Source organism: Salmo trutta, chromosome 15 (assembly GCF_901001165.1).
Source record: "Salmo trutta chromosome 15, fSalTru1.1, whole genome shotgun sequence".
NCBI classification, from domain to species: domain Eukaryota; kingdom Metazoa; phylum Chordata; class Actinopteri; order Salmoniformes; family Salmonidae; genus Salmo; species Salmo trutta.
In genome coordinates, this window is record NC_042971.1 from 16,931,605 (window position 1) to 16,950,788 (window position 19,184).

General features: G+C 42.2%; 1 protein-coding gene across 2 annotated transcripts; it reads left to right on the plus strand.

The window, feature by feature from the left end:
* The first annotated feature begins 2,599 nt into the window (after window positions 1-2,599).
* Window positions 2,600-18,679, plus strand: LOC115148564 (ubiquitin-conjugating enzyme E2 B). Of its 2 annotated transcripts, none has more exons than XM_029690559.1 (6): window positions 2,600-2,777; window positions 10,400-10,480; window positions 16,688-16,713; window positions 17,109-17,198; window positions 17,381-17,469; window positions 17,752-18,679. In XM_029690559.1, exons 1-6 carry the CDS (start codon window positions 2,734-2,736, stop codon window positions 17,878-17,880), a joined length of 459 nt encoding a protein of 152 aa, XP_029546419.1. In that variant the 5' UTR covers window positions 2,600-2,733; the 3' UTR covers window positions 17,881-18,679. The 2 variants fall into 2 exon arrangements, with proteins under 2 accessions (XP_029546419.1, XP_029546420.1); XM_029690560.1 differs by lacking the exon at window positions 2,600-2,777 and adding an exon at window positions 2,794-3,572.
* Window positions 18,680-19,184: the final 505 nt, after the last annotated feature.

Below are 19,184 nucleotides of genomic sequence, written 5' to 3' on the forward strand. Positions count from 1 at the left end.
CCTGTGGATGTATTTCAAGGCCTACCTTCAAACTCAGTGCCTCTTTGCTTGACATCATGGGAAAATCAAAAGAAATCAGCCAAGACCTCAGAAAAAAATTGTAGACCTCCACAAGTCTGGTTCATCCTTGGGAGCAATTTCCAAATGCCTGAAGGTACCACATTCATCTGTACAAACAATAGTATGCAAGCATAAACACCATGGGACCACGCAGCCTTCATACCGCTCAGGAAGGAGACGAGTTCTGTCTCCTAGAGATGAATGTACTTTGGTGTGAAAAGTGCAAATCAATCCCAGAACAACAGCAAAGGACTTTGTGAAGATGCTGGAGGAAAAAGGTACAAAAGTATCTTTATCCACAGTAAAACGAGTCCTATATCGACATAACCTGAAAGGCCGCTCAGCAAGGAAGAAGCCACTGCTCCAAAACCGCCATATAAAAGCCAGACTACGGGTTTGCAACTGCACATGGGGACAAAGATCATACTTTATGGAGAAATGTCCTCTGGTCTGATGAAACAAAAATAGAACTGTTTGGCCATAATGACCATCATTATGTTTGGAGGAAAAAGGGGGAGGCTTGCAAGCCGAAGAACACCATCCCAACCGTGAAGCACGGGGGTGGCAGCATCATGTTGTGGGGGTGCTTTGCTGCTGGAGGGACTGGTGCGCTTCACAAAATAGATGGCATCATCAGGATGGAAAATTATGTGGATATATTGAAGCAACATCTCATTACATCAGTCAGGAAGTTAAAGCTTGGTCGCAAATGGGTCTTCCAAATGGACAATGACCCCAAGCATACTTCCAAAGTTGTGGCAAAATGGCTTAAGGACAACAAAGTCAAGGTATTGGAGTGGCCATCACAAAGCCCTGACCTCAATCCCGTAGAAAATGTGTGGGCAGAACTGAAAAAGCTTGTGCGAGCAAGGAGGCCTACAAACCTGACTCAGTTACACCAGCTCTGTCAGATGGAATGGGCCAAAATTCACCCAACCTATTGTGGGAAGCTTGTGGAAGGCTACCCGAAACATTTGACCCAAGTTAAACAATTTAAAGGCAATGCTACCAAATACTAATTGAGTGTATGTAAACTTCTGACCCACTGGGAATGTGAAGAAAGAAATAAAACTGAAATAAATAATTCCCTCTACTATTATTCTGGCATTTCACATTCTTAACATAAAGTGTTGATCCTAACTGCCCTTCGACAGGGATTTTTTACTAGGATTAAATGTCAGCAATTGTGAAAAACTGAGTTTAAATGTATTTGGCTAAGGTGTATGTAAACTTCCGACTTCAACTGTATAAGGTTAATACACATCATGTGGTCAGAATACTTCCTGCTGAGTAGATACAAAAACTGCATTCATTTCATTTTTTATCCTGACTGCTCTCATAAATTACTCTATTTCATGGTTGGATTAAACGATACCTTAAACTGACAGACCACTTCATGTTTGCAAGGCACTGTTCAGTTTTTCCTCCCAGGAGTATCCACCCCAGAAGAATTCTGACAAACAGGAGGTGAGAAATTATAACGCGGTTACCATAACAACAGGTGCAATTGATCACAATTGAGAGGCGTCGTAGAACATTCCAAATTGATACAGTGGACATTTCATACAGCCGAATGACACTGGATGAATAGTAACCAAGTGAATACTCAAGATTGAGCTGACATGTAAACTAATCTTTATGCAAGACCTAGAGGCACCAAAACAACAAATATACGAACAGTTTGAAGATTGATCCACACATAACGTGCAAGAAAACCAAAAGCTGATTTACCAAGCTAACTCAGTAAGTCAGAAACCAAAGTAATTTCCAGTTTGCCATCCCTGAACCCATTCTTATACGCTTACTATCTATAGTGCCCCTTGACGATAGTATCTTCTGGCCAGTGGAGTTTAGTTTTTAGTCCCCTGACACACCTTCTGAACGTTAAAATGCATGGCTTGCACTACGGTTTTGGAAACATAAGGTATATTTCATAACAGTGACAAATCATTAAAACAACGGAAGTTTAAATTACTACACAAAGGTGTTGGGGTTTTTACATGTTACAGCGCTTGTTTACTGAAAACAGAGTGGAATATCTATTAATTATCTGTCATCGTCTCTTAACAGCTGTGTGTAAACGCAGGAAGGACGCCATACATGTGTTATCGAATAATACTGCTGGCTGCAACTGTGTTAAAACAGTGTACAGTAAGTGTATATTTAGCATTTGTACTATTATTTTGATGTGATATGAAAGTAAAGGGCCTTATGTTTCTATAACCGTACCACAATTGAGAATCGATTGAAGTTTACATGGAATATTTGGCTATTTTGGTTTCCAGAGCCAATTTTCCTCTGAACAGAACCTGTAAGGTCCATGGACTATAAGGAGTAACATAGGCTCCTTTGTCCATTATTGGGCTAGACATCCCTGAGACCTGGTGTGACAACTCATATGTCTAAAGGTTTGAATACTAACCAAGTTAAGGTGTCGTATAAATTGCATGCACTGTGTTCACATTTTGGAAAAAAAGTGTTAATTTGATAACATTTACACCACGCATCGAGAAAGTGCACTGTTCCAATAATGTCCTTGCGGTTTCCCCCCTGTGGAGGTACATGACGTCACTGTAGTTGTGTCGAAGAGAAGAGCACAGACGAAAGATTTACCCTTTAACACCGATTCGATAGATTTTTATGACCAAAGTATACGTTTTTACGCTTTGAATCATGTCTACTCCCGCTAGAAGACGACTTATGAGAGATTTCAAAAGGTAATGCAGCGTTTTAGTTTACGTTTTTTTTTTTATATTTAGCTAGCTAACTATAGTAACGCTAGCTTGCTGGAAGCTAGCTAGCCACTTTGCTCTAGTTAGCTAACAGTACCGTTAATTTGAGGCGTGTACAGTGCAGAGTTGGCTGTAGCTAGCTATCATTGAGTCCGTCATTCATTTAATACCTAGCCACGTTGTACTGTCTGGTACCTAGCTAGCTAGAGTAAGATGTAACAATGTTGCTTCAGTTAGCCAGCATGCTAGAGCCACACAGATGTGCTACTAGCCAGTTAACTTGTTTTTATTCATCAACATGTCTAACTAGCTAGCTAAATATACATGTCAGCTACTGCATTTATCTAGCTATCGAAGTTAAAGGAGTAGTTACCAATTTTACAACTTGATGTTATATGGTTCCTCACCCTGAAAGTAGTCTATGGGCCAGGATAAACTGTAGTCCATGATTTCGTTATTTAATAAATGCCGTTACAAACTTCAGTTAACTGTGGCCACCACTAACTTAATACTGAATCCTAGGAGTCGAGTCCAAGCTGAATCTTGACACTCAGAAATGTCAGTCGACACCGGGAGTCGACTCTCCACGTATGTGTCATTGTTGTTAATAACAGTTGGGAAAAATGGCAGAGAACGGCAAGCGACAGCTGCGAAGTCCTGTATTGCAATACTTTGAGAAGGAAATACACACTCTGCGAGGTCGAATTGAGGTACAGGTGCAATGCTTAATCATCTGAAAGGGACACCGTGAGACCCAAGCCGTTGCTGGCAGCATCGCAGGTGAATTGTGAATTCACATGGAATTTTTGCTATCGTTTTAATGGAAAACATATTTTTTTTAAATGGCAGTTTAAACTTTAAGAAAATTGTATAATTTGTCACATCTCTAATCCTACTCTACCTGGCTTCCTCTGCCATCAAATGTCCTTGTGTGTAAAATAAACCAATGGAGCATTTCTTGATAAGTATTGTGGCTTTGGTAAATGGTTAGTTTAATTCAGTCTCACACAACTATTGTTAGACATACATTGTTCATAAGATATTTTATTAGTTAGTCTATTTGTAGTCTACGTCACACAGCAAGTATCTGGTTGGTAACATCAAGTTTTCCTTACAGAGAACTGTAAGCTATGAAAACAGAGTCGCACACTCCATATAGCACATCCAAGATGGCATAGCAGTCAGACATCCTCGTCTTGACCTGTCCCGTGTATGTATGTGTGTATATATACACTGCTCAAAAAAATAAAGGGAACACTAAAATAACACATCCTAGATCTGAATGAATGAAATAATCTTATTAAATACTTTTTTCTTTACATAGTTGAATGTGCTGACAACAAAATCACAAAAATAATCAATGGAAATCCAATTTATCAACCCATGGAGGTCTGGATTTGGAGTCACACTCAAAATTAAAGTGGAAAACCACACTACAGGCTGATCCAACGTTGATGTAATGTCCTTAAAACAAGTCAAAATGAGGCTCAGTAGTGTGTGTAGCCTCCACGTGCCTGTATGACCTCCCTACAACGCCTGGGCATGCTCCTGATGAGGTGGCAGATGGTCTCCTGAGGGATCTCCTCCCAGACCTGGACTAAAGCATCCGCCAACTCCTGGACAGTCTGTGGTGCAACGTGGCGTTGGTGGATGGAGCGAGACATGATGTCCCAGATGTGCTCAATTGGATTCAGGTCTGGGGCGGGCGGGCCAGTCCATAGCATCAATGCCTTCCTCTTGCAGGAACTGCTGACACACTCCAGCCACATGAGGTCTAGCATTGTCTTGCATTAGGAGGAACCCAGGGCCAACCGCACCAGCATATGGTCTCACAAGGGGTCTGAGGATCTCATCTCGGTACCTAATGGCAGTCAGGCTACCTCTGGCGAGCACATGGAGGGCTGTGCGGCCACCCCAAACATGACTGACCCACCGCCAAACCGGTCATGCTGGAGGATGTTGCAGGCAGCAGAACGTTCTCCACGGCGTCTCCAGACTCTGTCACGTCTGTCACATGTGCTCGGTGTGAACCTGCTTTCATCTGTGAAGAGCACAGGGCGCCAGTGGCGAATTTGCCAATCTTGGTGTTCTCTGGCAAATGCCAAATGTCCTGCACGGTGTTGGGCTGTAAGCACAACCCCCACCTGTGGACGTCGGGACCTCATACCACCCTCATGGAGTCTGTTTCTGACCGTTTGAGCAGACACATGCACATTTGTGGCCTGCTGGAGGTCATTTTGCAGGGCTCTGGCAGTGCTCCTCCTGCTCCTCGCACAAAGGCGGAGGTAGCGGTCCTGCTGCTGGGTTGTTGCCCTCCTACGGCCTCCTCCACGTCTCCTGATGTACTGGCCTGTCTCCTGGTAGCGCCTCCATGCTCTGGACACTACGCTGACAGACACAGCAAACCTTCTTGCCACAGCTCGCATTGATGTGCCATCCTGGATGAGCTGCACTACCTGAGCCACTTGTGTGGGTTGTAGACTCCGTCTCATGCTACCACTACAGTGAAAGCACCGCCAGCATTCAAAAGTGACCAAAACATCAGCCAGGAAGCATAGGAACGGAGAAGTGGTCTGTGGTCACCACCTGCAGAACCACTCCTTTACTGGGGGTGTCTTGCTAATTGCCTATAATTTCCACCTGTTGTCTATTCCATTTGCACAACAGCATGTGAAATTTGTCAATCAGTGTTGCTTCCTAAGTGAACAGTTTGATTTCACAGAAGTGTGATTGACTTGGAGTTACATTGTGTTGTTTAAGTGTTCCCTTTATTTTTTTGAGCAGTGTGTGTGTGTGTGTGTGTGTGTGTGTGTGTGTGTGTGTGTGTGTGTGTACATATATACATACACACACATCTTTTCTTCGCATATCTTTTTAGATATTTTTTTCTAAAAACTCAACTTCAAAACACTCTCCTACAACCCGCCTCACCAATTTACAAAAAAAAAGTATTATTTACCTGAAATCTGAAATCCACAACAGAAGCTAGCCAGAAGCTAGCTAACGTTAGAATTCAGCTAACCACGGTTGGCGGTCATCAGCTATCCCTTAGCTCGAAAAGCTATCACCGGTTTTGTACAACGTGATTCAGACCAGAGCATACCGGACCTATTTTTCTCTCCATATCCACGGATTTCTACCGCAAGCTCGTGACATTTTACACCTGGATCTTGCAGCTAGCTAGCTGCTATCCGAGTGACTATTGGCTAACGTCGGTCCTGGAGCTAACATCAATTATTCCGGAGCTAGCCAGCTGAAGAGTTCCATCAGCAACTCCTGGCTACAATCACCTATCCGGACCCGTTTTACTGCCGATGCGGAGCCCCATCGGGCCTTCATGACTGGACTACCGACGTTATCTGCCCGAGGGAGTTAGCCAACTGGCCCCTCCGTCGCGACGTAACCTGAACACAACCTGAAGACAGCTAATCGTTAGCTGTCTTATCGGCTACTATCTGAATAGGTTTATCGGCCAATTTTCTTGGGCCACTATAACTATTTTTGCCAATTGGATTGGTCCCCTCTACCACACGGAACCCCACTAATCTACCGACGGAAACGCACGAGGTGGCTAAAAACAGACCATCTTCTGCCAACTTGCTACCCATGGCCCGGCTAGTTGTCTGAATCACCGTGACCGCAACCGACCTCACTACTCACTGGACCCTTTTGATCACTTGGCTAAGCATGCCTCTCCTTAATGTCAATATGCCTTGTCCATTGCTGTTCTGGTTAGTGTTTATTGGCTTATTTCACTGTAGAGCCTCTAGCCCTACTCATTATACCTTATCCAACCTTTCAATTCCACCACCCACACATGCGAGGACATCACCTGGTTTCAATGATGTTTCTAGAGACAATATCTCTCTCATCATCACTCAATGCCTAGGTTTACCTCCACTGTATTCACATCCTACCATACCTTTGTCTGTACATTATACCTAGAAGCTATTTTATCGCCCCCAGAAACCTGCTCCTTTTACTCTCTGTTCAGGACGTCCAAGACGACCAATTCTCATAGCTTTTAGCCGTACCCTTATCCTACTCCTCCTCTGTTCCTCTGGCGATGTAGAGGTGAATCCAGGCCCTGCAGTGCCTAGCTCCACTCCTATTCCCCAGGCGCTCTCTTTTGATGACTTCTGTAACCGTAATAGCCTTGGTATCATGCATGTTAACATTAGAAGCCTCCTCCCTAAGCTTGTTTTATTCACTGCTTTAGCACACTGCCAACCTGGATGTCCTAGCCGTGTCTGAATCCTGGCTTAGGAAGACCACCAAAAACTCTGAAATCTCCATCCCTAACTACAACATTTTCAGACAAGATAGAACGGCCAAAGGGGGCAGTGTTGCAATCTACTGCAGAGAGAGCCTGCAGAGTTCTGTCCTACTATCCAGGTCTGTACCCAAACAATTTCAACTTCTACTTTTAAAAATCCACCTCTCTAAAAACAAGTCTCTCACCGTTGCCGCCTGCTATAGACCACCCTCTGCCCCCAGCTGTGCTCTGGACACCATATGTGAACTGATTGCCCCCCATCTTTTTCAAGCAGAAATGTACTTCCTGCAACACAAACTCAAAAAAGTTCTGGGACACTGTAAAGTCCTTGGAGAATAAGAGCACCTCCTCCCAGCTGCCCACTGCACTGAGGATAGGAAACTCTGTCACCACCGATAAATCCACTATAATTGAGAATTTCAATAAGTATTTTTCTACGGCTGGCCATGCTTTCCACCTGGCTACCCCTACCCCGGTCAACAGCACTGCACCCCCCACAGCAACTCGTCCAAGCCTTCCCCATTTCTCCTTCTCCCAAATCCAGTCAGCTGATGTTCTGAAAGAGCTGCAAAATCTGGACCCGTACAAATCAGCTGGGCTAGACAATCTGGACACTTTCTAAAATTATCTGCCGAAATAATTGCAACCCCTATTACTAGCCTGTTCAACCTCTCTTTCGTGTCGTCTGAGATTCCCAAAGATTGGAAAGCAGCTGCGGTCATCCCCCTCTTCAAAGGGGGGGACACTCTTGACCCAAACTGCTACAGACCTGACCTATATCTATCCTACCCTGCCTTTCTAAAGTCTTTCGAAAGCCAAGTCAACAAACAGATTACCGACCATTTCGAATCCCACCGCACCTTCTCCGCTATGCAATCTGGTTTCAGAGCTGGTCATGGGTGCACCTCAGCCACGCTCAAGGTCCTAAACGATATCTTAACCGCCATCGATAAGAAACAATACTGTGCAGCCGTATTCATTGACCTGGCCAAGGCTTTCGACTCTGTCAATCACCACATCCTCATCGACAGACTCCATAGCCTTGGTTTCTCAAATGATTGCCTCGCCTGGTTCACCAACTACTTCTCTGATAGAGTTCAGTGTGTCAAATCGGAGGGCTTGTTGTCCGGGCCTCTGGCAGTCTCTATGGGGGTGCCACAGGGTTCAATTCTTGGGCCGACTCTTTTCTCTGTATACATCAATGATGTCGCTCTTGCTGCTGGTGAGTCTCTGATCCACCTCTACGCAGATGACACCATTCTGTATACTTCCGGCCCTTCTTTGGACACGGTGTTAACTATCCGCCAGATGAGCTTCAATGTCATACAACTCTCCTTCTGTGGCCTCCAACTGCTCTTAAATACAAGTAAAACTAAATGCATGCTCTTCAACCGATCGCTGCCTGCACCTGCCCGCCCGTCCAGCATCACTACTCTGGACAGTTCTGACTTAGAATATGTGGACAACTACAAATACCTAGGTGTCTGGTTAGACTGTAAACTCTCCTTCCAGACTCACATCAAACATCTCCAATCTAAAGTTAAATCTAGAATTGGCTTCCTATTTCGCAACAAAGCATCGTTCTGCCAAACACCCTCGTAAAACTGACCATCCTACCGATCCTCGACTTCGGCAACGTCATTTACAAAATAGCCTCCAATACCCTACTCAATAAATTGGATGCAGTCTATCACAGTGCCATCCGTTTTGTGACCAAAGCCCCATATACTACCCACCACCTCGACCTGTACGCTCTCGTTGGCTGGCCCTCGCTTCAAACTCGTTGCCAAACGAGTATGACCATAGCAGCCCCCACCTGTAGCACCATAGCAGCACCCACCATAGCAGCACCCACCTGTAGCACGCGCTCCAGCAGGTATATCTCTCTGGTCACCCCCAAAGCCAATTCCTCCTTCGGCCGCCTCTCCTTCCAGTTCTCTGCTGCCAATGACTGGAACGAACTACAAAAATCTCTAAAACTGGAAACACTTATCTCCCTCACTAGCTTTAAGCACCAGCTGTCAGAGCAGCTCACAGATCACTGCACCTGTACATAGCCCATCTATAATTTAGCCCAAACAGCTACCACTTCCCCTACTGTATTTATTTATTTTGCTCCTTTGCACCCCATTATTTCTATTTCTACTTTGCACTTTCTTCCACTGCAAATCTACTATTCCAGTGTTTTACTTGCTATATTGTATTTACTTTGCCACCATGGCCTTTTTTGCCTTTACCTCCCTTATCTCACCTCATTTGCTCACTTTGTATATAGACTTATTTTTCTACTATATTATTGACTGTAGGCTTGTTTTACTCCATGTGTAGCTCTGTGTTGTTGTATGTGTCAAACTGCTTTGCTTTATCTTCGCCAGGTCGCAATTGTAAATGAGAACTTGTTCTCAACGTGCCTACCTGGTTAAATAAAGGTGTAATAAATAAAATTAATATAACCTTCCAGTCATTTATTGGTTAAAAAAACACCAACGTTTCGGCATCACTGTGACTTCTTCAGGGTAATGTCATCAATGCTTGAACCAGGTTATGTAGACAAACAGTGCAATTAGTAGATTGTTTGTCTACATAACCTGGTTCAAGCATTCATGACATTACCCTGAAGAAGGCACAGTGTTGCCGAAATGTTGGTGGTTTTTACCAAACAATTACTTGGAGGTTATACATATGGAGTGTGCGACTCTTTGTTTTTATAGCTTACAGTTTATTCGCAGTTAGTCAGAACCTCTACGCTAAATAATGTTCTCTGGGTGTGCGCCAGCTCATGCTTTTTATTGGACTTGCTGGGAACAGTGACATGATTCAAATGGGACTCACAATTGGTAACAGCACCATGTAGTAGCCTTTCCGTTGACACGGAGATTACAGTAAATGGGGTCACTGGTGTTCTCTGTAGAGACTTGTAGTTGGATCTACAAAAACAGTCTCACCTGGTGCGGGAAGGTAAGCTGTTAAAGTTATATATATTTTTTATTGCGGTGAGCTTTGGAATGGTACTGCTGGATTTAGAGTTACCAGAGAACACTGGGGTTTGGTGATAAATATCGGTCCTCCTTGCCGATTATTAAGGTTGTAATAATGGCATTATGGTTTGGGTTGTTTTGAATTTTGAAGCCTACAATGGACTCTGGATTCTAGAGTTATTGTCATGCATGGCTGTTGTTTTGCAAACAAGCAATAACACTTATTTCAGTTTAATAGGATGCACACTTGTCGTCTTGTTTGCTCCAAAATATTTTCAATGTTTAGCAAACCAGTCGTCGGGCCAGGTTTTAGGTTTCCTTCTATTGTTTCCTCTCGGTTTTTCTGTCCTTAGACTTCAAGAAGACCCCCCAACTGGCGTGAGTGGTGCTCCATCAGAGAATAACATCATGATGTGGAATGCTGTTATTTTTGGGTGAGTGTTCTAAAGCCACCCTTCTTATTGTGCCAGTGATCATCCTGGTGTGGGCATCAGGACCATATGGATTAGGTGGATATGGGCAAAGTGGGCTGTGGTTTTAGGCTACAGTCAGAGTGGGAGGACGAGGTGTGTGTTGGCTGGGGTTAGTTTAGATGGTGACATGTAATTGTTGAACTGTGGAGGCTAGTTGCCACATACAAATACTCTTCATTTCCAATTAACAAAATAAATGTAGAAAGAGGAGGAAGGGAAGCGCTACTAAGGTACACAATAGTAAATGTTGGTAGACAGAAGGTGCTCTTTGGTAAAAGGGTTGAGTTGGTCTTCAAAAAGAAAGGAGGACCAAGGCACTCTTCATATAATTGATTAAAATGCCTTTATTAGTATGGCATGTTCAATAGAAACAATGTTTTAAAAAAACCGACGTGTTTCGGCTGCATGGCCTTCATCAGGGTGTACAAAGAAATAATACAATGTTCTCTGTTTAACAGCTTTTCCAATTAACCCTAATTAGAAGGGGGAGTGGTTAAAATTGATTGGACACACCTAGTAAGCAATAGTATACACACTTTAAAGTGAAATGCTGTAGCTATGTTATCATAAAAATGTAACTCCAAACTAGAAGTATCAGAACACTTAGAAAGGTAGTTCTAACCTTATATGTCTGGGCGAAGTGTCAAGAATAAGAAAGCAATACATTCCATAGTACACTAGAACACAGCAAAACATGAACAACAAGAGTCTAAACATAGCTGAGGGCAATTGAGCAAAGATATCCACTAGATGACAGCAAATGTACCCATCACAACCCTACAGGAAGGGTGAGAAATCCATATCTTCATTCAAACCCGGGTATTTAGTGGCCTGTAGTTTGTAAATCCAAAAACTTTCCATTTGGTTTAACTGTTTAAGGCGGTCCCCTTTTCTAATAGAGGCCGGGATATGATCAATACCCATAGCTTGTAGGGAGGCAGGGTTGCCATGGTGTAAGGACTTGTAGTGCCTTGCCATGGGGTAGTCTTCATTGCCTACCCGTATGGCGTACTTGTGTTCCGCTAGGCGATCTTGAAGGCGTCTCTTTGTCCGTCCAATATAGAACACCTTGCACTGTGGACATTCCAATCTATAGATGACATGAGTGGTTTTGCAGTTAATGAAATGCTTGACGTAATACTCCATTTTGGAAGCTGTATCAACGAAATACTTTTTCTGTGCAATATTTCTGCAGTGGTTGCACTGGTTACATTTAAAAGAGCCCTTGGGTTTGTGGCCAAGCCAAGTTTTTTGAGAGTCACTCCGGAAGATAACTGTGGACTAATTTGTCCTTTAGGGTAGGACATCTCTTAAAGCTTATGACTGGTGGCTCAGGAAAGACTTGGCGTAGTAGCGTATCACTTTGGATGATTCCCCAATTATTTTTAATGATTCTTTTAATGTTCTCTGCTTCAGTGCTGTATTTTGTAACAAAATACACTCTCTCTGATGCATCACGAGGCACTCCCCTTCGCAACAAGTTCTCTCTATCAAGTAATCCAGCCCTTATACCTGCATCTTTCAGGACCTGGACGCTGTAGCCCCGATTCAAGAAACGATTCTCCAATTCAGCAGATTTGACAACAGTCTGTTTCCTGATCGCAAATTCTGCGGACTCTTTGGAATTGGCCATATGGAAAATTCTCTTTTAGCCTTTTGGGGTGAAAGCTGTCTGCTCTCAGAATGGTATTCCCATCTGTAGGCTTCCTAAAGATTGATGTGTGCAAACAACCTTTGTCATTTTTACTGATGTCGAGGTCCAAAAAATGAATGTTATCCTTGCTATACTCCATAGTTAGTTTGATGTTAGGGTTAATGCTGTTAAGGTATTGGTGGAAGGAAATAAGTTCATCTTCTGAGCCGGACCAAAAAAGGCAAACATCATCAATATAGCGTCCCCACCATATAATCCGGTCAAAGAAATGGTTATTAGAAGGATCCAAAATGAAGTCATTTTCCCATTTACCTAAGTACAAACCAGCATAGGAAGGGCTGTAGCAAGCTCCCATGGCACATCCTTTGACCTGTTTAAAAATACGGTCCTGAAAGATAAAGATGTTATGATTAAGAGTCCATTCAGTCAGTGAGACAATGAATTCTGTAGGAGGCATCTCAGTTTCAGGTCGGGTACTCAAGAAATGGTGCATAGCTGCCAAACCTTGTTCATGTTCAATGGTGGTGTAAAGAGACTCCACATCCATGGTGACTAAAAAGGAAGCTGTACCTATATTATTCAATTCCTTAATTTTGTTCAACACATCTGTGGTATCTTGAAGATAGGCTGGTTGTGATGGGTACATTTGCTGTCATCTAGTGGATATCTTTGCTCAATTGCCCTCAGCTATGTTTAGACTCTTGTTGTTCATGTTTTGCTGTGTTCTAGTGTACTATGGAATGTATTGCTTTCTTATTCTTGACACTTCGCCCAGACATATAAGGTTAGAACTACCTTTCTAAGTGTTCTGATACTTCTAGTTTGGAGTTACATTTTTATGATAACATAGCTACAGCATTTCACTTTAAAGTGTGTATACTATTGCTTACTAGGTGTGTCCAATCAATTTTAACCACTCCCCCTTCTAATTAGGGTTAATTGGAAAAGCTGTTAAACAGAGAACATTGTATTATTTCTTTGTACACCCTGATGAAGGCCATGCAGCCGAAACGCGTCGGTTTTTTAAAAACATTGTTTCTATTGAACATGCCATACTAATAAAGGCATTTTAATCAATTATATGAAGAGTGCCTTGGTCCTCCTTTCTTTTTGAAGAACAAAATAAATGTATCTGAAACCTGGAATGTATTGCATAGTCATACTCATTATTTGTATTTACTAGGATCCTTGGGGTCCAAACAGGATTAAAACAACCATCACAACGTAATAGCCACATCATACATTAGTTAAACTTCTTTGTAATGCAATGTGCTATTTAATAGTCTGTATCAAAATTCTATTTGTTATAAGGAGTGTGTAAAGGGCATTTCCTAGTGAACAAAAGTGAGAGCAGGCGTTGATCATATCAATCAAAATCATTTCAATTTATTCCAATAATTCAGGGAGACCATCTCCAGAGCAGAAGCTAAGACAAATTTAAAATTTTCCATCTTTTAAGGGATACTTTGGGATTTTGGCAATGAGGCCCTTAATCTGACTCTGGGGAAGTAGATAAACTCGCGGATACTGTTTTTTTTGTTTGTCTCTGCGTGCAGTTTGAAGGAAACCCTTATATTCTAATATCACAGCACCAATGTTCTCTAAACAACAGCCGGGTGGTCATAAAAAATAAATACATGTCTGCCTTTTTTTTTGAGTGCTCCAACTCCTTTTAACCTCAAATTAGTCCTTTTGGAAGTTTTTTTTTTCTTAAAAAAAAATATATATACTTTTTTTTTTTATACCCCCTTTTTTTCTCCCCAATTTTTCGTGGTATCCAATTGGTAGTAGTTACAGTTTTGTCTCATTGCTGCAACTCCCATACGGACTCGGGAGAGGCAAAGGTCGAGCCATGCGTCCTCCGAAACACAACCCAACCGCACTGCTTCTTGACACAATGCACATCCAACCCGGAAGCCAGCCGCACCAATGTGTCGGAGGAAACACACCGGGCGACCTGGTCAGCGTGCACTGCGCCCAGCCCACCACAGGAGTCGTGAGTGCGGGATGAGACAAGGATATCCCTGCCGGCCAAACCCACCCTAACCCGGATGACGCTGGGCCAATTGTGCGTAGCCCCATGGGCCTCCTGGTTGCGGCCGGCTGCGACAGAGCCTGGGCTCGAACCCAGAATCTGGTGACACAGCTAGCACTGCGATGCAGTGCCTTAGACCACTGTGCCACCCGGGAGGCCGGTAAGCCATTCTCAACAGCCAGAGAGGCTTGTTCAAAGTCACAACAAAAGACAGACTTTTTGCCAGCTCCTACAGAATCACAATGTTCATACGGTCATCAATATCAGTGTACCTCCAGTCTGACGTCAATCACTATCAACAAATATGAGTTTAATACATAAGATACAGCATCAATTATGAGTTTAATAAACAAGCAAAGCGTCAATACAGGATTAAGATTGAATCCTACTACACTGGCTCTGACGCTCGTCGGATGTGGCAGGGCTTGAAAACTATTACGGACTACAAAGAGAAACCCAGACGCGAGCTGCCCAGTGACGCGAGCCTACCAGACGAGCTAAATGCCTTTTGTGCTCACCTCGAGGCAAGCAACACTGAAGCATTTCTTGTCAAATTTCTTGTTAACAAACTATAGTTTTGGCAAGTCGGTTAGGACATTACTTTGTGCATGACACAAGTAATTCTTCCAACAATTGTTCACAAACAGATTATTTCACTTATAATTCACTGTATCACAATTCCAGTGGGTCAGAAGTTTACATACACTAAGTTGACTGTACCTTTAAACAGCTTGGAAAATTCCAGAAAATGATGTCATGGCTTTAGAAGCTTCTGATAGGCTAATTGACATAATTTGAGTCAATTGGAGGTGTACCTGTGTATGTATTTCAAGGCCTACCTTCAAACTCAGTGCCTCCTTGCTTGACATCATGGGAAAATCAAAAGAAATCAGCCAAGACCTCAGAAAAATAAATTGTAGACCTCCACAAGTCTGGTTCATCCTTGGGAGCAATTTCCAAATGCCTGAAGGTACCACGTTCATCTGTACAAACAATAGTACGCAAGTATAAACACCATGGGACCCCGCAGCTGTCATACTGCTCAGGAAGGAGATGCGTTCTGTCTCCTAGAGATGAACGTACTTTGGTGTGAAAAGTGCAAATCAATCCCAGAACAACAGCAAAGGACCTTGTGAAGATGCTGGAGGAAACAGGTACAAAAGTACCTATACCCACAGTAAAACTAGTTTATATCGACATTACCTGAAAGGCCGCTCAGCAAGGAAGAAGCTGTTTGCCATAATGACCATCATTATATTTGGAGGGAAATGGGGGAGCCAAAGAACACTATCCCAACTGTGAAGCACGGGGGTGGCATCATCATGTTGTGGGGGTGCTTTGCTGCAGGAGGGACTGGTGCACTTCACAAAATAGATGGCATCATGAGGATGGAAAATGATGTGGATATATTGAAGCAACATCTCATTGCATCAGTCAGGAAGTTAAAGCTTGGTCGCAAATGGGTCTTCCAAATGGACAATGACCTCAGCATACTATAAGTTGTGGCAAAATGGCTTAAGGCCAACAAAGTCAAGGTATTGAAGTGGCCATCACAAAGCCCTGACCTCAATCCCATTGAAAATTTGTGGGCAGAACTGAAAAAGTGTGTGCGAGCAAGGAGGCCTACAAAGGTGACTCAATTACACCAGCTCTGTCAGGAGGAATGGGCCAAAATTCACCCAACCTATTGTGGGAAGCTTGTGGAAGGCTACCCAAAACGTTTGACCCAAGTTAAACAATTTAAAGGCAATGCTATCAAATACTAATTGAGTGTATGTAAACTTCTGACCCACTGGGAATGTGATGAAAGAAATAAAAGCTGAAATAAATCATTCTATTATTCTGACATTTCACATAATTAAAATAAAGTGTTGATGATCCTAACTGACCTAAAACAGGGAATTTTTACTAGGATTAAATGTCAGGAATTGTGAAAAACTGATTTGAAATGTATTTGGCTAAGGTGTATGTAAACTTCCGACTTCAACTGTATATAATAGGCGGTGTCAGAGGAAAGCCCATAAAATTGTCAGAGACTCCAGTCACCCAAGTTATAGACTTTTCTCTGCTACCGCACGGCAAGCGGTACCGGAGCGCCAAGTCTAGGACCAAAAGGCTCCTCAACAGCTTCTACACCCAAGCCATAAGACTGCTGAACAATTCATAATCGCCACCGGACAATTTACATTTGTACACTGCTGCTACTCGCTGTTTGTTTGTGACCATCAACCCTTGACACACATGTTTCACAAATAGAACACTTGAAATCATATGTGTTACATAAAGGGGAAACATATAAATATGCTAAGAATTGTGTTAATTACTCTTAACTGAAATAAAGTTAATCTTAAATATTCCCCATTAGAGGGAGTGTATAAGGAGTGGTATTGTGGCAATATGTTTGTTTTGTTAGTTGGGGTCTAATTCCTAGATATGAGCTTGTTACAGTACAAGTAATTGTTCCTCTCTTTATTTGCAGGCCTGTGGGTACACCATTTGAGGATGGTAAGAGAAAAAAAGTCTAATTCAGTTTGAGTTAGCTTACAGTAATGTAAATCATCAGTTTATCATAACACCACTGTAACCCATTAACTGGTTGAAAACAATGAACTTGGCTTTCATACTTTTTCCAGTCATGCTAGCCAAGAGCAAAGACACTCTTGGTATTCTAAAGTGTGATCAATTTGAACAGGTGCATGACTGCTGCCTTTAATTATGCTGTGTGGAATCTGGAGAAAGTGCTGAGTCAGCCTTCATATTCAGGCTTATATTAGTCACGTGACAGACTGTTAGCTGTGGGGTGGACCACTTTTCTTTCTCCCTCCATTAAAGGATTAGTTTGATTAATGAGGAACGGATGTTTCTTTTTAGTAACACTAATTGTCTCTCTCTCTCTGCAGGAACTTTTAAGCTTGTGATAGAATTTTCAGAAGAGTACCCTAACAAGCCACCCACGGTTCGATTTATCTCCAAAATGTTTCACCCAAATGGTAAGAGAGTCCCTATGGACACATTCGAGATGTCCTAAATACTTAGGTCACGTTATTGATGGGAAAGTAAACTTGGTATGAACTTTTCAGCGTTTAGCTCTTCCAGCAAGTAAGCTATTCTGTTTCATGTGATTGTTTTAATTTCAAAGAAAGATGTATACACAATCCTTTTGATCTTGTAGTCTATGCAGATGGAAGTATATGTTTAGACATCCTTCAGAATCGTTGGAGCCCCACGTATGATGTGTCTTCCATTTTGACGTCTATCCAGGTAGGTTTGTAATCCTTCTCTCCTCCATCAGTCTGACATCATGAGACTACTTTGTCTGTGTGCATTTTACAAATGTAACACAGGTTCTTTATGTAGTTTACTTAATTTCTGTTTTGCAGTATGTTCTGTATAACTTTTGTTGTAATGTAGAATTGTCGTTATTTCTGCTCCTGGATATACCGTACATAAGACTCTGACACCTCACTAAAAGTGTAGGGTCGAAGAACTACACACGTTCATACCGGTACATTCGATCACAATTTCTTTTTTTTGTGTTCAAAGTCCCTGTTGGATGAGCCGAATCCTAACAGTCCAGCCAACAGCCAGGCTGCACAGCTTTATCAAGAAAACAAGCGGGAGTACGAGAAGAGAGTTTCTGCCATCGTGGAGCAGAGCTGGGTAGACTCCTAACATCTCCCCCACCCCCTCATCACTCCTATCAAATGCTTCAATCTGTCATTTACCTCATCAAGAAAATAAGTCGACATCAGAAGAACTTAAGTGCCACCAGAAAGAGAAAGTAGGGACTTTTACTTGCTTGCCAACACATTTGAAGAAAATCAATCTGATACTTGGTGTTCTTGTTACAATTTTTTTTTTTTATTGCATGATGTGAAATAAGTTATTGCTAACAGATTTTGTAATATATATTTTTTTGTTGGATTGATGCTGTTATTGTTTAGTTTCTACAGAATATTTTTTTTTTTTATCATCACTTGGTTTAAACCATTTGAGAGTATTTTGTCATATCGGCAAATTAGTAGAAATCCATAAAACATGAAGACTTGGTTAAAATAATGTATTTTCTGGGAAATTCTACAGTCTGTCGTGTAGCATAAATGTAAGATCAATTGACCAGCTATAAAGCAGACATTCTTTTGCACCCATCCTGGCAGTAGTTTCAAATTACCACCCTGAATGGAGTCACTACTATTGATTAGTGATCAAGGTAACTATGGCATTCTGCATGTCGATGATTTTTTTAAAAAATGACTTAAGTCACAAACACAAAAAAATGTCTGTCATGTGTTAATTGTATCAACTTTAAGTACAGTGGCACTTGTAATAAGAGGAGAATTTGTCTCATCTAGGAAAATGGACAGATAGTAGGCTGACTCCAACAAAAATCCTACTGTTTCGACCTGTAATTGAACAACACATCTGCTAAGCATTTTTTCACATTTTGTTACGTTACAGCCTTATTCTACAATTTAAAAAATATATATATATTCCCTTATCAATGCCCCATAATGACGAAGCAAAAACAGGTTTAGATATTTTAGCAAATGTATTTAAAATTTTAAAAAACATACCTATTTACATAAGTAGTTCAGACCCTTTGCTATGAGACTCATAATTGAGCTCAGGTGCGTCCTGTTTCCATTGCTCATCCTTGAGATGTTTCTACAACTTGATTGGAGTCCGCCTGTGGTAAATTCAAATGATTGGACATGATTTGGAAAGGCACACACCTGTCTGTATAAGGTCCCACAGTTGACAGTGCATGTACGAGCAAAAACCAAGCCATGAGGTCAAAGGAATTATCCATAGAGCTCCGAGACAGGATTGTGTCGAGGCACAGATCTGGAGGAAGGGTACCAAAACATTTATGCAGCATTGAAGGTCCCCAAGAACATAGTGGCTTTGTTTGGAACCACCAAGACTGTTCCTAGAGTATAAACTGAGCAATTGGGGGAGAAGAGCCTTGGTCAGGG

Excerpts from the sequence above, each read along its gene's own strand:
- LOC115148564 (XM_029690559.1), top strand. The coding sequence starts at position 2,734 with ATGTCTACTCCCGCTAGAAGACGACTTATGAGAGATTTCAAAAG. Across the intron at positions 17,199-17,380 it reads CAAAATGTTTCACCCAAATG|TCTATGCAGATGGAAGTATA; the intron begins GTAAGAGAGTCC and ends TTGATCTTGTAG. Across the intron at positions 17,470-17,751 it reads CCATTTTGACGTCTATCCAG|TCCCTGTTGGATGAGCCGAA; the intron begins GTAGGTTTGTAA and ends TTGTGTTCAAAG.